This window comes from Limulus polyphemus, unplaced genomic scaffold, assembly GCF_000517525.1.
Source record: "Limulus polyphemus unplaced genomic scaffold, Limulus_polyphemus-2.1.2 Scaffold1484, whole genome shotgun sequence".
NCBI classification, from domain to species: domain Eukaryota; kingdom Metazoa; phylum Arthropoda; class Merostomata; order Xiphosura; family Limulidae; genus Limulus; species Limulus polyphemus.
The window spans coordinates 242,638-259,864 of NW_013667094.1; the positions used below are offsets into that span (position 1 = coordinate 242,638).

General features: G+C 33.8%; 1 protein-coding gene across 7 annotated transcripts in view; it reads left to right on the forward strand.

Moving 5' to 3' along the window:
• The window catches only part of LOC106463792 (potassium voltage-gated channel subfamily H member 6-like), a 218,516-nt gene extending 201,862 nt beyond the window's left edge, over window positions 1–16,654 (forward strand). For 6 of the 7 annotated variants that reach the window (XM_022391384.1, XM_022391385.1, XM_022391386.1 and 3 more), the window contains 3 exons: window positions 9,366–9,662; window positions 12,246–12,405; window positions 14,064–16,654. In XM_022391384.1, coding sequence (XP_022247092.1) covers window positions 9,366–9,662; window positions 12,246–12,405; window positions 14,064–14,285 — 679 coding nt within the window. In that variant the 3' untranslated portion in view covers window positions 14,286–16,654. Of the gene's footprint in view, window positions 1–4,369; window positions 4,438–9,365; window positions 9,663–12,245; window positions 12,406–14,063 lie in introns of those variants that run through there. The other variant, XM_022391391.1, reaches the window with a different exon arrangement.
• Window positions 16,655–17,227: the final 573 nt, after the last annotated feature.

The following is a 17,227-nucleotide window of genomic DNA, read 5'->3' on the forward strand; positions in this document are numbered from 1 at the left end:
TTGTAAGTGCTTAACGGTCAATGTGAGAAAATAACATAAGAAGAAAAATGTTTCTTTTTGTGAGAGAATTTCACGAAACAAATCGAGACTTCCTCCGTATTCTGGTTGAAAGAAATTTTTAGAAGATAAGAATCTGGACGGAAAAAGGGCATTAAGAGAAGAACGTGTTTGAACATATATTTGTTGATCAGTTTATATATATATTGTCATGTACGTATTATATACATGCATGATTTTATCTTACCATGGCAAATATATTGTTTTGATATGAATATCTCCCCTCTGACTCTTCTAATAGAAATGACAATTGTCAAAGAAGTGCTCGCTTAGGTAGCGGTCTTTTCCTGCGCACAGTAAAATGACAAGGAACGATGGTGTCCAGCAGAAAAAAATTCCTACGGCTTCTTAGTGAATCTGAGCGCTCTATTGTGCTGGATTCACGCATTGCATCGAAACCAAAACATTTTTGCCAACAGTGCACTGCAGTCAGTCTCTTGTGCTTAAAAACAAACGCAATGCAATTTTCGTTACTGAAATAACACGTGGAATGACAAAATACGGTGGTAAACGGCCCACTAGATAATCATATTGCATGTACACTATGATCCAAATCATTTGGTTGATTGCAAATTTTAATTTATTCATCACTGTGTTTAGGAAATTTGCCGTTGAATTGTTTCAACGAGCATCTGCTAATGTAATATTATCATAGGCCCGATAGTGACTGTGTATCACGTGCTTAAATGATAACATGTACACATTCCAGTAGCATACCTAAGTTAGTTGAGCGTGTAATTTCTCTTACACACTTGTTAATTATTGTTTGATTGAGCGAATGTCAACTGCATGAACTCTGTAAACCACTACGTTTTGTCTTACTTCATTAACTTGTACATGTAATCATGAACTCTTAACTCCATTATAAAAGTACACCTGCAAAAATACTTCACTGATAATAGACAGCAGCATCTGAATCATAAAATAGAATGGGCATATTTTTAAAATTTACTTTTGGCACCTTTCTCAATGGTTTCTACATTATCACATTACTTATTCTGCGCCGATGTTTCTGACATAAAAGCTCCCCAACTGCAAGTACACTGCTCAATTTCCGTCGCCCCTCCACCAGTGACGTCGAAGATCCAACCTCGAATAAACTTCTTCCCAGCCATAGTTCCTTCCTCAGAGCAGTGAAAAACTCCACGATATATTAACCTACAGTCACACCTTTCACTCTTGCCTCCTCACATCAACCCAAGTTTCCTTTTAATATCTTTCATGTTTTCTCGGGGTATTTCTGTCTCCCCTCTCCATATCTAATTGTCTTGGCATTGGATTTATAGATCCTTGCCACCCTTAGGACCATAAGTTCGAGATCGTCCGTTTGTTTGTGTTTGAGTATCAAGCTTTAATTATTCAGTCCAGTAAGACAAACAACGAATGTGTAGCCCAAGATGTAAGTTCTATACCCAAGAATTTGCCCCTACCACAACCACGAGTGGGGCGAAGAGGAACATAAGTTTTCGAGCACCCCTGGTTGTCTTCCGAGGAAAACCTCGGAAGTCTTCAAATCGAAATTCCTGCCAGTATTTCGTACGTATGCTGCTCAAAACAGTTAAAGGATGGTCAGAGTTTACGATGTCCTTGCTATGACAAGATGCAACTTCTGTTACTACATAAAGTCATTGTCATCTCTAAGCGTTTTTTTTTTTTAAATGTAAAACAAGTGACATTTAAGTTGACTTGCAAATGTTATAGACATAATACTGCTAGATTACCTGTTTTGTAGTTCTATGAATGACCAGAAAACGTTTGTTAATGTTATAGACCTACTACTGCTAGTATTACCTGCTTTGTAGCTCTATGAATGACAAGAAAACGTTTTTTAATAAGGTTTTTGATGTTATGGAGATGAATCGCGTGATGTCAAGCGTCTTCCTAGATCATATCATACGTGCTCAATCAGATTCAAATTTGGTGAGCGTTCTGGTCAGTCCATTCACTCGATACCCTGTTCTTCCATGCAAGTTGTTAAATAAATGTTTTAAAACGACACTTGTGTAAAACACCTATTTACAATTAAAAGGAATACAATGTTAAAATCTTTACACAATAAATATTTATTAAAAACAGGGACTTGTCCTAAAAAAGACTACATATATTTCGGTGTCCTATGACACCATCCTCAGGAGTAACGGAAAAGGCATAATTGGGTCTTGTATACCCACATAATCATTTACATACCAGTAATTCCATCTAGGCTTAAACTAACAGATGAGTTACAACACATCTGTCCAGTACTTTATTATTTCTAGATCTGCACCAGCTTCCTTGTTTAATATAATATCTTTGTTTTTTCCATTTCGATAGTTTCTCTGATATTTAATTCAATTTTATATTTTCCCTGTTTTATCAACTTAGTGTTACTCCAGTCTATAACATGGGAGGTTTCCGCCACATGTTCTGCTAATACTGATTTATTTATTTTGTATTTTTCTACCGAGTTTTTATGTTCCTTGATCCTGAACTTTAAATTTCTAAACGTTTGGCCAGTATAAACTCGACTACAGATACGAGGAATTTTGTAAATCCCATATTAATCAGTCTCTTCTATCTTTTGTACTCATGAGACTATTTAACTTACAACGCGTTGATCCGGTTGGCCAATTACATATTGCCAAATAACCATTTTCTTGCGGGATTATCGGCAATGGTCAACCCTGTACAGGTCTCCAGCCAGTCTGAAAGTGAGTCCACATCCTACTAATCACAACCTGTGAGACTTGTAGCTACTCTGTAACGACTCATTAATCAACTTCTAGCCAACCTACTGTCCTGAATATCATGGAGATGTCCAAAGTCTTGTTGAGGTCTAAGCATGTTTTGCTATCAATCTCGATATCTTTACACACACTGCTGAGAACACAGTGGTTTCCTTCATTTTATATACAATTGAAATGTGTATGTCAGATCACATGATAGTCAACTTGATTTATTTTTGACAAAAAATAAATTGTGCTTTGGCATAGGTACAATATATAAAACTCTACCAAAATAAATAGGTGGGTCTATAGTGTAATATTTATACCAATCAAATATATATGTATTTACCAAATGTAATTGCACAGGGTCATCGAAAGTGTTCTGTTTCAAGAGTAAATAAAACGAAAATTAAAATGACAAACATTTTTATTTATTGCTTTTGAGGTATATATGTCATGCTGTGTTATAGACTACAGAGTACATAATTCTTCTCGTGATTCCTGGCATGCGCACGTTTTACTGACATCACGACAGTACAAATTGCAACGTTGAATGTTCCATATGTGACGTCATTTGTGTCTACTGAGTGACTGGCAGACAACACACTACTGTAAAGTGGTGCGAGTAGTTAAAACAGGTGACCCATCTAGGTGGCCTTTGGCCTCCTTTCGGGGAAATTAGAAGACGATTCGAGCAGAGTACCCTTCTTCACAAAAATAAACTATCAAACTACCCGAGGAAATTTTATACTGATATATATATATATTTTTAAACGATGTAGATATACTACTTGTATTGTAAACTATTTACTATGTAAACTGAAGGATTGTTGTGGACATGTTATATATAAAAAAAACACAAAGAAATATAAATGTTTTATAGCCCACGTTCAGAAACTGACCACGGACAATCGTCGAAATGTTTGGACAATCTATAACATTTCTTCTTTCATGACTTATAGATCATCTTCCTATGGTTCTGCTTGCTTCATTATTTTTTATTAATATTTGCTTCTATTACTCAGTCTGCTTCTGTGCTTTATTACATGTCTATCGTTCACTGTTAGCATTCTGTTACGCTGCTATATCGTCCTGAGATGTGAAATACTGTTTCTCAAACAATTTTCACTTAACAACCCCCTCAGTTAATTTGTAGCTCATAACCATGATGTATTTACCGCCATACGTTTTTTTTTTAACATTTGTCGATATTTTATTGTGATATTGCTTTCACAATTATCATCTCTTATAAATCCACGATTTTGTCATTTTAATTTCCTATGGTACTGTTTTTGTTTCATTAGTTTTTACTTAAAAATTGTCCATTTCACCTTTGTTTGTTTGTTTTTTCGTTCCCGATTTCTACGAAATTATTTTTGTCGGATGACATTTTTCTGTACTATGTTACGTCAAAATTAATAGCAATAACCTGCTAGATGATTTGTACACCGACATAATATATTTTATATTATAAAGGAATTCGTGATTATTGACCACGTGATCAGTGATGCTTTTTAGCAATTCCTTTAGAATGTCTTGAAATACACACGTGATATTTCGTCACGTGGTTTTAATCTCAAGAAATTCGTGTAACATGTGTCTTTCAGCTGTTGAATACATCTGGTATGAAGATAACTTGGAAGAGATTTTTTTAAAGTTGGATAGTTTATCAAGGTAAGTGTCAAGTAAGATGAAATAAAAATGTATGTGCTCACCCATCTACTCATGCTGCTCTTAAGTAAATGTGAAAATTCCAAATAAAGAAAGCAAAAATATACTTTCAATTCTTTTATCCAAATAAACTATTTATGATAAGTGGTTTCAATTTTTATTTTTATATGTTAGCTTGGACTCGCACATTTTCACACACGTTAAGTAAATCAGGTTTTGATACCTACGGTAGGTAGAGCACAGATAACACATTGTCTGCTCTTGTGCTTAACAGCAAACAAACGTCTCACAGCCAATAGGTAGACGTTTATCATTGATAACTGAATGAGCCATTCCACACTGTAACTCCGTCTGAATGTATTTGTGGTCTAGAATGACCTTATGGTTGCAGCATTCGACTCGTAATCTTCAGGTGTCGAGTTCGAATCTCCGTCATACTAAACATGCTCACCCTTTCAGCTGTGGGGGCGTTATAATGTAACAGTCAATCCACTAGTCGTTGGTAAAAGAGTTGGTGGTGGGTGGTGTGGACTAGCTGCCTTCCGTCTAGTCTATCACTGCTAAATTAGGGACGGCTAGCGCAGATAGACCTCGAGTAGCTTTGCGCGAAATTCAAATCAAACCAAAACCAAAGCTGTATTTCTTTACAACACAGAAAGAACAAATTTTGTATATTTGTCATTTGAAATCTGGACAAATCCTTTTCATCGGGATTAAATGCCAAATCAATTGTTTATTAAAGCTTGTTTTTTAATTTATTTTTCTGGACTTTCTGCAATATTATTTAGGGTATCGTTTCCATAACCGGTAGTCGTTGTGTGTTGAAACATATTTCAATATTGTGGCACACGGTTTCAAAGTGCAACCAACAAGATGTGTTCAAACTGTCCAACCCAAGACCACCATATTTGTTTGTTTTCTTATCACAGAGCTCGGCTGTTTTTGACGGATTTGAAATAAGCTTAATCTATTGTGTCAAAAAATTACTAATTATTTAGGCTTAATTCTTGAAAGTCTGACCATTTTCGAGATATCTAAACATACTGTCCATACATTTAACTATTTTTCTACAATTACGAATACTTCATCCAAATAACTTTTGTATGTAGAAGTGTCCAAGTTTAATCTATATAAATGAATCACTACGAAAGTCGTAAACATTTTACCTATACTTTATTATGATATACGTGGCTTTGTTAAGTAGTACTGCCTAATTATTTTATCATTTTTTCCTTGTGTAAATTATATTTCAACCCCTTTTAAGGTATAACAGACAACACATAATAAATCATTTGGCACCCGGTGAATCAGAAGTAAATCTAAGGGCTTATAACGCTAAAAATAATGGTTTCGATACTCATGGCGGACAGAGCACAGATAGCTCATTGTGTAGCTTTGTGTTTAAAAACAAACAGAAATATCCTCTTCCGTGTTTTAAGTTCGTCTACAACTTTTCCCTCATACTACCGTACCGTAATCTTGCTATAATGGATGTAGCGGGTATATATGCGTCTATCCGAAATAATATATATACCATTTGCGCCATCTATTGAATGGCATCACAAACAAAAATCTATAAAACTATTTCACACTGTGGGTATTCAAGATTCAGACCATTAGAAACATAAGTACGGTATAAGCAGCAACCATTTCTTTATAATAGAACACAATTTTGAATATAAGTACTCTCCTCACAACAAGAACGCGACTTTCACTTGGACTGTACGTGAAGGTTTGATTATATCTTTATTGATATAATTTGTAAATACAGTACTAAAGAAATAGAGTTATTAAAAAACTATTTTTTTAAATAAAGAGTACCACTTTTAATATATAAAAACATTACAGTTTATATTAGCACAATCCCATGCAGCACTTCCCAGAAACATCTTTTTTTTTTTTAAATTGTCACTTTAAAAAAATTTTTTTCAATGACGTATGGATATTAGCACAAACAGCCTCCAGCAGGGCGGCGTTTCTGACCGTCTTACTAATATTTGCACGTGGTAGAAGCTCCAGGAAAATACTCTGCGTGAAGAAGATTTACCATAACTCTTAACTCTGATATCGATCTGATTCTCCCATTGTCATTCTTAAGTTAGAGATAGTATATCGGTTTTGTCTAATACCGTCTACTTGCCATGTGTAGAGTGACAATATTATACACAATGATTACAGTATACAAACTGTAAGGTGAACAACAGCTGGATTCTCTCCTCTTATTTCTCCTTATAAAGACGATGTTAAGTTTTAAAAAAATGTTGTAATGCCTACAACCTTTATGACAATTAAACATTAAACTCATCAAAAATCAATTACATTTAGTACGTGAAAGTACGTTATATTGCCCATTGTGGCTTTGCGAAAGACTCCCGTACTAGTCCAGTGTTTAACGTATGTTTGTATGAGTTTAATTCAATTGGGAAAATATGGTTTAAATGTTTTATATCAACCTGGTCTCGCTAATGAAGTGTTATTCAGATAACGTTTTTCTACTAGCCTTCAGACGTCACCAGATCATTGATGGCGTTTCGCTTCCTTTACTATCATGCATAGCGAGCGGTCTCATATCTGTTTAATATTTTATAATACACCACATTTTAAAAACGTAATCATGATAATATTTGTTAAGTAAGAAATAAGTTATAGTTATTCGTAAATATTTTACACGACTTAAGTTAAAATTTGATGGTCATCATACATAGGATTGTTCGCGATCGCTGGCATAACAGTTTGCACATCCAATCTCCTTTCCCCTGTCCACCCTCTGTGGTCTATAACCACACAGTAAACGCCCAGAATTTCCTGTTGCAATTCACTTGTAGTGTGATGATATGTGCTCTCCAGTGGTACAGCGGTAAGTCTGAAGGCTTATAACGCTAAAAACCGAGCTTCGATACTTGTAGTGGGCACAGCACAGATAGCCCATTGTGTAGTTGTGTGTTTAAAAAAAAATGTGATGATTTGCCGATACACCTAAACTGACCTCTTTTGCGAAGGTTATTTTACAGCACTTTCGAATACGAAGATCTATTCTTCGATTATAAAATCACCTATACCAGTCTCTCACCGACTTGTTATAGAACACAATAATATAATTTGTTGCAAATACAGTAAGAACACCCTTTTGAACTATAAACAAGATTGTACATGCAGATTTAGGTCCATTAAAGCGACAGAAGAGCCGCGTTCACAAGCTCCTCCCTATGCATATAGCCGGAAGACCAACAGTTGGAAGCCGTAAGATCAGTATACAGAATGTGACAAAAGTATTATCTACAACAAAGTCTAGTTGATTTATTATCAGGCTACGGGTGATACAATATTTGAAATATGGTACAGAGCATGTCGTGAAAGTTTTTCCAAGGTCTTTATGGTGGTTTTGAGGTGCAGCTATAATGGTAAATTAAACTCAAGAAGCCGAGACAAAATGCTAAGGTTCAACACTTCATACAATCAGACTGACATCACTATATTGCGAAGAAATAGTTCTTTCTACAGACTGAATCATAAAATATTTGTAAAGGAACGTTGAAAACGATTTGCAATAAATTAAAATAGGAAAATATATCTAAATAAACAATCAAAGAGGAAAAATCAATAAAAACCGCCAACCTTGTCTCGTATCTCACTATTTTTAGCACTAAAAGTGAAACTGTTTGTGTACATTTTACGTAAGTCAGTTGAGAGCTTATGGGTAGCAGTTTTTTTAGTTAATTCTAGTCTAAATTAAAATGTACAATTTACACAGAAAGTTAAAACAATTTATTTGCTTACTTCAGCAAACCAAAGATTATATCTTTCATATAACTGAATGAACAATTGCTATTTTGTTTACTTAATTTTTATATGTATTTTTTTTTATTTAAATTAGGAAGGAAAAATTTATAATTGAATTTTTTTATAGGTAACTTATTTTTTAAACTTACCTTGAGGGGTGCCTGCATGGCCAGGTGGTTAGGGCGCTCGACTCGAATCTGAGGGTCGCGGGTTTGAATCCCCGTCACACCAAACATGCTCGCCCTTTCAGCCGTGGGGGCGTTATAACGTGACGGTCAATCCCACTATTCGTTGGTAAAAGAGTAGTTCAAGAGTTGGCGGTGGGTGGTGATGACTAGCTGCCTTCCCCCTAGTCTTGCACTGCTAAATTAGGGACGGCTAGCGCAGATAGCCCTCGTGTAGCTTTGCTAGGAATTCACAACAAACCAAACCAAAACCTTAAGTGGGACGGCACCCACTGTCACTGCTCCATATTGTTGGCTATCATTTATAGATCCACTGCAAAGCCTGTTTTGTTGTTGTTTTTTGTGCATAGGACTTGACAGTTTTCGGGTAGTTTCCAATCTGTTGTCTAAATTTAAGGCGTTAAACAGCAACAGTTGGAAGCACTGAAAACCAATGTGTTTATTTTTATAATAATATTTTATACCAAAAACATAGTATTGTGTTTTCCTAACTCATATAAATAATGTAAGTCAGAACAATCCTTTTAGTGAAACGGCCATAAAGTATGTTTATATTTAGGAAAATTCATTTACAAAAATGGAGAAATATTCATTCATACTGCTGAGAATTTTGGTGTTGGACCATTTCTATTCAAATCAACCAAAGTCTTGTTGGTGGGAGTTACTGACATTAAAAATAATTAATCTGTGAGAAAAAAGGAGAGCATTTCTTACTGTCCCTTTCCATGATACGAAATTTGATTGTGGATAACAGTTAGGCATGTGATTCCAATGAAATTGGCATAATGATCGTTTATAGTTGTTGTGATGTTCCATATAATTATAAAAATTATAAGGAATCTTATAACTTTACAAGCTAATGTAAGTTACTCTGTATGATTTGTGCTATACTTATTATTGTGATGTTGTAAATTTATGAAATACGCCTTGAAAATGATGAAACATTTGCATTATATTTTTAACATAGGAAGGTCCAAACTCTTGAGACACGTGTTACTACCGATTTACAGACAATAATGCACATGTTGTCAAAGCTTGTCCAGCCTGACAACCTTCCTTCCTCTTCATTATCAGTAGAGGGCGATGCTGTTCGGCCTGTTGCCGAGGTGGTGCCCTCTCACTCGCAGTTTCGACCAAGTTTATTACAAAGTCGTCTAGATAGGGTAAGATGTAGACCTTATAGAAGAGCCATCAGTTTACACACCCCTTCACCTGCAGAGGAAAAAAGGCTTAAGCCATCTTCTCATAGCTTGGATCTAGGGAGGTTAGCCGACTTTTAACTTTTCTTTTTTCAATTTATTTACTAATATTACTTTGATCGTCTTATGTTATATATATAAACATATTATATTCAATAAAGGCTGAACATAGAATATATACATACTAGATTAGCAAAGAGAGAATTTGTAATTGCACTAGAAACTAAATAGCAAATCACTTTCAGAAGGTAAGATGTAAAATATTTTAAACCAATTTAGAATCGATGGCTGCAATGAACTGAAACTTCACAGCAGAACGTATTACAGTGGTAAGGCTTATTGTTATACACAGAAACTAAATTCGTAAAATGAGCTACACAAGGGTTGAGTCAGAATCAATAGTTTCATACAACTCGTTCCTTTTGTTAAAGGAACTTAGTTTGTCCGTTCAAATCAATGAAATTGTTATTAATTGGTCTAAAGATCTTATGAAATCAAACCTCCTCGGTAGAAAGTTGCCAAATGAAGCTGAGATAATATTTTTAAATGTGTAAACAAAATTTGATACATTGTAACAATTTTTATGAACAATTTATACAAAGAACAGAGGTACACAAAACTATCACCATTATAAAACTACACAGAGATGTGACGTTAAACTGGATTATAAATTCTCCCAACTAATAAAATAATGTATTGGGTGAATAACAAATTTAGTCATATGGGGTTTTCCTATTACACATTCATCTATAAATAAAAAACATCATCGTCTAGTAGCATTTTACAAAACTTAGTACCCAATAGAATGATAATTATAGGAGTTAAGGACATTTCTACTTTCTTTTGAGTAAGTAAATCACCCAAAGCACGTCACAATATGCACAATAATTTTAACTCTCTCTTTACAAAATCACAGAAAATATTCAAGAGTATACCTGTTTTGTTTAAATTTAGCTAACACAGGATCTCTCCTTCAGGCAAAGGTGCATCGATGGCAGGGATCGGACGTAAAAATATAAGGGTTTTATCCGATTTTAGTGAGGTCTTTATAGAATGTAGCATACGATCAGATATGACGATTGGAATTTACAGTTCCCAAATCGGACAAACTTTAATCGAGTTATTACTTGCCACATCAACAGCAGAAAACCATAATGTATTACAGTATTCCTTGTTGTGTACCCGATGGGTTTGCTACACGAGTCTTCTTATTCTTCTTTGCCAATCGTTGCATCTGTTTTTCAAACCAGAGCATAGTAGATCTTCATCAGATAGCTCCAAGCCCAGCTGACCGAGACTGGAACCTTGCTATACTTTGGCATGTCAGTTGCATGCACAAGGTTTGAGATGTTCTACTTGCAACCTTGAATGTGATCACGATGGACTTTTTGTCAACCCTTGTTGAGGATAATCCATCTATTAAGCCAAAAAATGCTGTGGCGTCACTCAAAAATAGTTTTGTTGTTAACAAGGACAGTAGTAATAGTTATAGTAACCTTTTGGTGCTAACAAGGACAGTAGTAATAGTTATAGTAGCCTTTTGCCACATCATAAGTCAAAGAAAAAAATTTCCTTAAGCAGACAAGGAAGAAAGGTAGCATAATTTGATTTGAGAAGATATATTCAATTCATGTGTGTGACAGTTTCTGATAAAGTGGTGCTGCTACTTCGGATTCTTGTCTTTTGACTGCTTATAACTCCCACCTTTGGTTGAGGGAGAGATCATGTGTTTAATCAAATCCCAAAAATACCAAGCTTTGTTTTTATGTATAATTAATAGAATACGAAGTGGAATAGAAAATTTCAATCATATGTATTAATATGCACACACACATTACTTACGTTATGTGCCTATGTCAATATTTGAAGAAAAAAAAACTCCAGTTAAAAATACATTTCATATTGAAATTCGGATAGCAGAATGTTACGAACACTGATACCAAATTCTACTGGAGTTGATGTAATCGCTCCAATTATAGTTGACAGAAACTATATGCAAGTAACCTTTCGGGAAGGGCTACATTAAGTGGGCTAAGAACACTATTCTCATACCATGTTTATGTTTTATAAGCTTAATTAACATCTATTACGTTTTACAAATATATTTTTCTCTAAATATAAATTCAATATTTGAATGTGTTTTCATTATTTTCCTAATGGTGATCATAGCAATAATTTTACCCCTGTTGTCTAGAAATATATTGCATGTTTTTCCATGAATAATCAGACGCCAAGTAGATATTATAGGTAATAATTATCCATCTGTCCCAGGAGGTCCTTAACGAATCCAATGCTGTCGAGAAATGCCGTCAAGATTGGTATAGCTATTAGGTTTATATCATTGTCGTTAAATATAATGACGAAATGTAGTTATGTGATTACAATTCCAATCCAGTTTGACTGTCTTTCAACATTTATCATATTACAACGTAAGTGCTGACAGTATGAACAGGTGCATACCAAAACAAAACGTCACATTGAATATATTGTTATACATGTATACGATTTTCCTTGCAACACTGTCAAGTACTTGTATGTTTTTTAATACAAGTTTTCTTCTGCTCTATTAAACATAAGTATTTCTATTAAAAACATCAACTTCTGCTTGTTATGCGAATAAGTTCGAATTTGTAACCCTTCTCACACAGGTCACTTGAAGAACCGTTATTGGAGGATGAACCACAGATAACCTGTATTGATGAATTAAAAGACGACTGTCTTGAAGTGTGTGTTACAGCAGCAGCTCCTATGAATGGAACAGATCAGAGCACATTACGGACCCAAACCCAGCTTGCCGACATAGACCAGGTTAAATGGAGTTTTTCAACTAAAAAAATATTTTGGCTTGCCATTTTTGTTGGTGCATGCGCTGTTTGGTTTTTTAGTTTACTTTTGGTGCTTCAAAGCTACAATGTTGGCATGTGTATTCTAAAAACTTGCCAGGCCTTATAAACTTTATGATATAAAATGCTAACTGAATTATTGTCAAGCTTTAAAATTATAACGATCTTGAATGATTTGACAACAATAAGGGTGTTCAAAATTTTTTTCTACTTAATATTTAGTTTTAAATTTCAATAAAATTTCCAATTGGAAGTTTTATATTTACTTGGCACATAGGTTTGTTTCTTTTGATGTTGTAATACTTGAAATGGACTGACATCTTTTGTAGATTTTGATGATAAACCACATTTTACTACTCTATAAAGCTTCAAATATCTAACAAATAAGTTTATGAAAAACTGGAATTTCATATTTCTCTAGAAAACAAAACGAACCGTTCATTTGATGCTTTCGTTGCCAACATGTTAGTGGAGAAAGAGCAAATAATTTATGTTTTCAGTCAATGTTTTTCGTTGGATAATACTGTGATAATTTTTTTTCATCTTTATTTTTTATTATTATTATATATTTTATTTATTTTTCAAGTTCGATAATATTTATCTACGTTTAACAAAAGATGTACTACCAGTAGTAAATTATTTCTTATGATATTTCTGACTTTGCTTTGCTTGCAGCTTTTTTCTCCTAGAAAGCATGATCTTGTTGCAGAATGTTGTTTTACTTTGTGTTTTTGTTTTATATTTATTTCCACTTTTGTACGATATTGGGAGAATTAATGGGCTTATTTTTGAAACGTGATAAACTTTACATGTTTACAAACTGTTTATCTGTAAGAAAGTTATTAAGTCATCACTGGAAATCTTGTGATGAAATGAAATCGTATAAATAAGTTACCTTTTAGAAGGTGTAGGTAGCTTTGTGAGATCTATTTAACATTAAGGTAATCACCTGGTTCAAATTTAATGTACACAGGTGTTATTTTCTAATCCGTGATCGGGACTGACAAAAAGTGGTTTTGTTATGATTCGCTATTGGTAAGGACAAAAATAAATGTGTCACGCAAATAAAATCCGTGATCGGGACTGACAAAAAGTGGTTTTGTTATGATTCGCTATTGGTAAGACAAAAATAAATGTGTCACGCAAATAAAATCCGTGATCGGGACTGACAAAAAGTGGTTTTGTTATGATTCGCTATTGGTAAGACAAAAATAAATGTGTCACGCAAATAAAATTTTCTCTTTGCGCTATGTTCGAATTAATGTTTTAGCAATTGTTTTCATTTGTGTTTGAAGTTGATAATCAGAAATTTAAAAATACCAAAATATTTATTGATTTCTTTAATTACTTAAACGATTAAAACAATTGCTTAAGATAATTGCAACATATTACTGTATATTGGTATTTATTATCATGTAGGTCAACGAATCATCTGATTACTTAAAACTATGAAGTAATTGAATAGAACTAGAGCTAATAAATTTTAAAAGTAATGTACCGTCTTCAAAATCAGCTAAGGTGTGGGCCCTTAAAATCATAATTAATACTTTTCCATTGGCAATCAAATTAAACATATAAAGTACATTTTCTTGTATTAAATATCTCTTTCCCGTTTTCGAACAGCAAACAAACGCCATTCAATCATTTCAAAGTTCGAGAAGTCACAGTGATATTCAACTCGCAAATCAAGAAGTCTGCTCGTTAACTCCCTATGGTGGTGCTTTATCTTCCCCTGAAAAAAAAGACCCCAAAATCTCTAGTGATGTTTGTAGCTCCAAGGAGGATACTGGACGATCATCAGTGGTGCAAGCGCAAGGAAAGGACTCTAAAATATCAGATGTGTAAATATGTAAAGTTTGTTTAGAATCTGATCTATTTTTTTACCGGTCCAAAGTATTAGCAGACGAGATTTCTGATGATCAAGCTACTGTGTGTATATATTCTGACAAAAAATACTCATGGCTCCAGGAGAAGAAGAATTACCACCAAAAAGAATCTGTTTTCCAAGTTCTTGTGTGGAGGACGCCGATAATGTTTCTTAACTAAAGACGTAGTCAGATCGAGTGTTCGGCCAACGTTGTGTGTATTCATACATTGGTCATATCATGGTGCTGAAGAAAATAGTGCAAGAAATACTAAAACGATTCTTGTCAACGTTACCCTCAGAGGAATCATAGCTTTAACATAGTGTATGAGACTGTTGCAAAAAAGATATAATACTCACCCAGTAAAGCAAATGTGTGACTGGCAAGTAACGAATAGAAGTTATGTAACTGCGCTACCCAGTCGCTGAGTTCAATGTGTTGGAATACATTTCGACAGATCAAGACAGCTAATGATAACAAGTAATTTTTGAGCAAATAAACAATCCCATCATGAGTAACATGTCTTATCAGTTGCTGAAGAGAAAGCAAAACTATTTATTTTATCCATTCGCATCTAATTTGTAATTTTAAAGCTGTGATAATACTTGGAAATCATCATTAAAATCAAGATGGTTCAGTTGATGCGAGAATAAATGAAATAGAAAATTTAAACTTGTGTTTTACTGGCGTGCACAAGGAACTCGTGATCTACGTTTGTGTGACTGGAGTGGTGAATATTTCGGTTTTTATTCAGTTGCTACAAAAGGATCATAACCACTTATTTTACAGTATTTTTTGCTATGTTCTCAGGGAGTTGAACAAAATTCAAAGATATATAAATCTAAGATTAATTTGTATTTATCCAAAAGAAAATTGTGATAAGTTAAACATTTAATGACTAATTTTCAATGTAACTGATTTAAGAATTCTTCTGAGTGATATGGACAAAATAGAGATTGTAAACTATTTTGAAAATAGATAGATGGAAAGTGGACTGTGGTCAACAAAAAGTTTTTTGGGGTGTCATGTTGTGGTTACAAACCGTACAATTTTAGTATGAGCTGACTTATTGAAAGTCTCTAGTCCAAACTGTGCTCTGACTGCTCTAAAGATATATTAAGTCAACCAGGCTTCGTTTGGGAACAAAAAGAGTTTGTGTGTGTTTAATTCTGAAGTATACTGCCCTTTTTCCCATGGTGGTGAGAAAGGAAAGTTTGAAAGAACTGATCGAATCGTACTTACCGAAATAAGCTGTGATTTAATTCAAACAAGTCCATATTTCTAAACTATCTTCTATTTCTCATAATGTCTAACTCCTTTCCACTTCTTTCTATATTTAGCACCAAACGTTTAAGAACTTTGCCAGCTTATTGTTTGTGAAGGACGTCATACTACAATGATTAGTTGTGCGAGTTTTGACGTGTACACTCTTGACTTTCTTTCAGTTAATCTATATAATAAAAACAATGTAGCTTTTAATATTGCTGATATATCGCCGGAAAATGATAGTGGTTAGAGACTGTCAGATGAAAAAAATTCTTTTGATTAACATATCATTGGTAGATGTAAAGGCTACGTATATTCTCTGTAGTAACTGTGCACTATGAATATTAACTGCCTTACCTCTACACCAGTCCATCCTTTACACTGGTATGAACAATAAAGTGTACCCATCTTAGAACACAAAATTAATTTGAAAAAAAAAACCTGAGTTATACGGAATATGTGTATATTAAAGGATTGTTATCAATGGATAACTAACGCTAAAAAAAGTACTACTTTGTAAGGAAGAACCTTTATTTTTGTGAGGGAAATGCTTCGACAAGTGTGTTTATGGAGTAATTTTATTTGTTTGATATTAAGAAATGATAGTCTAATAGAGTGGTGTTAAAAACGCCAGAGAAAGTTCTGAAATTATTTAACCCACTGGTCACGTGACAGGATTTATGTCATACAAATTTACATTGCTAATTACCATTTTTATTTAATACTGCGATTGCTTGGAGAATTACCGTAATTTTATTTTTATTGCCAAGCTATCTTAGCTTAAAACTACCTTAAAATATACTTGAGCATTTATCAGTTAGACTTAGATAATAAATTGCAAAAAGTACTTTACTCGAAATTTTCAGACCAAAGTTCCTACAGTAAATTTAGTCAGACAATCAGTAGATGGATTTACAAAAGAAGTCATTAGCTGAATGTACTTAAATTATGTCAGGATAAATATTTGTTCTCAGCAGACAACTTTTTTTTTCTTCGGATTTTCGTACTTTTAGCAAACTAATTTCATCCCTTGTTACCGTATGAATCTCACCCAACTCTAGCAATAAAGAGATAACAAATGATTGTATTTATATGTTGAAATTTTACCTGTAGTTCAGTTATAATCAAAAACACAAGAGTGTATTACAGTATACCCTTTTACGTATTAGATTTTTTTTGTTTTTAACAGTACACTGTGGGAAACAAATTTTATAGAGTTGTAAAACTGTGTTAATGTTTCAAATAGTAAGTCCTACAATTAAACTCGGTAGTGCAACAACTATGAGAAGGGACCAGTTTCATATGTTAAAATAACATCTTAAACAGATTGAGAAACGTATTTTTATTGGCATCACTTTTGATAGTTGTTCATATTTTCTGAAGGAAATGTAGAGAAACAATCGCATTTCTACATTTTTTTTTTTTAGTTTTTGCGTTCGTAACTTTTAAGAGTATTTTCTTAAATTGCTTTCAGATTTTAGGTTAAAATTGCGCATCATAGTACCAATTTGAGAACCAGTTAGTAAAGTTTACCAGGCGACGCTGTAGTAACAAACTGTGGATAAATAGCTATTGTGAAGTTTTATGGATAAATCCGACTACATTATCGAACGTTGCTGGAGACTGAAGTATAGTTTGTCACTCTGTCGACAGACA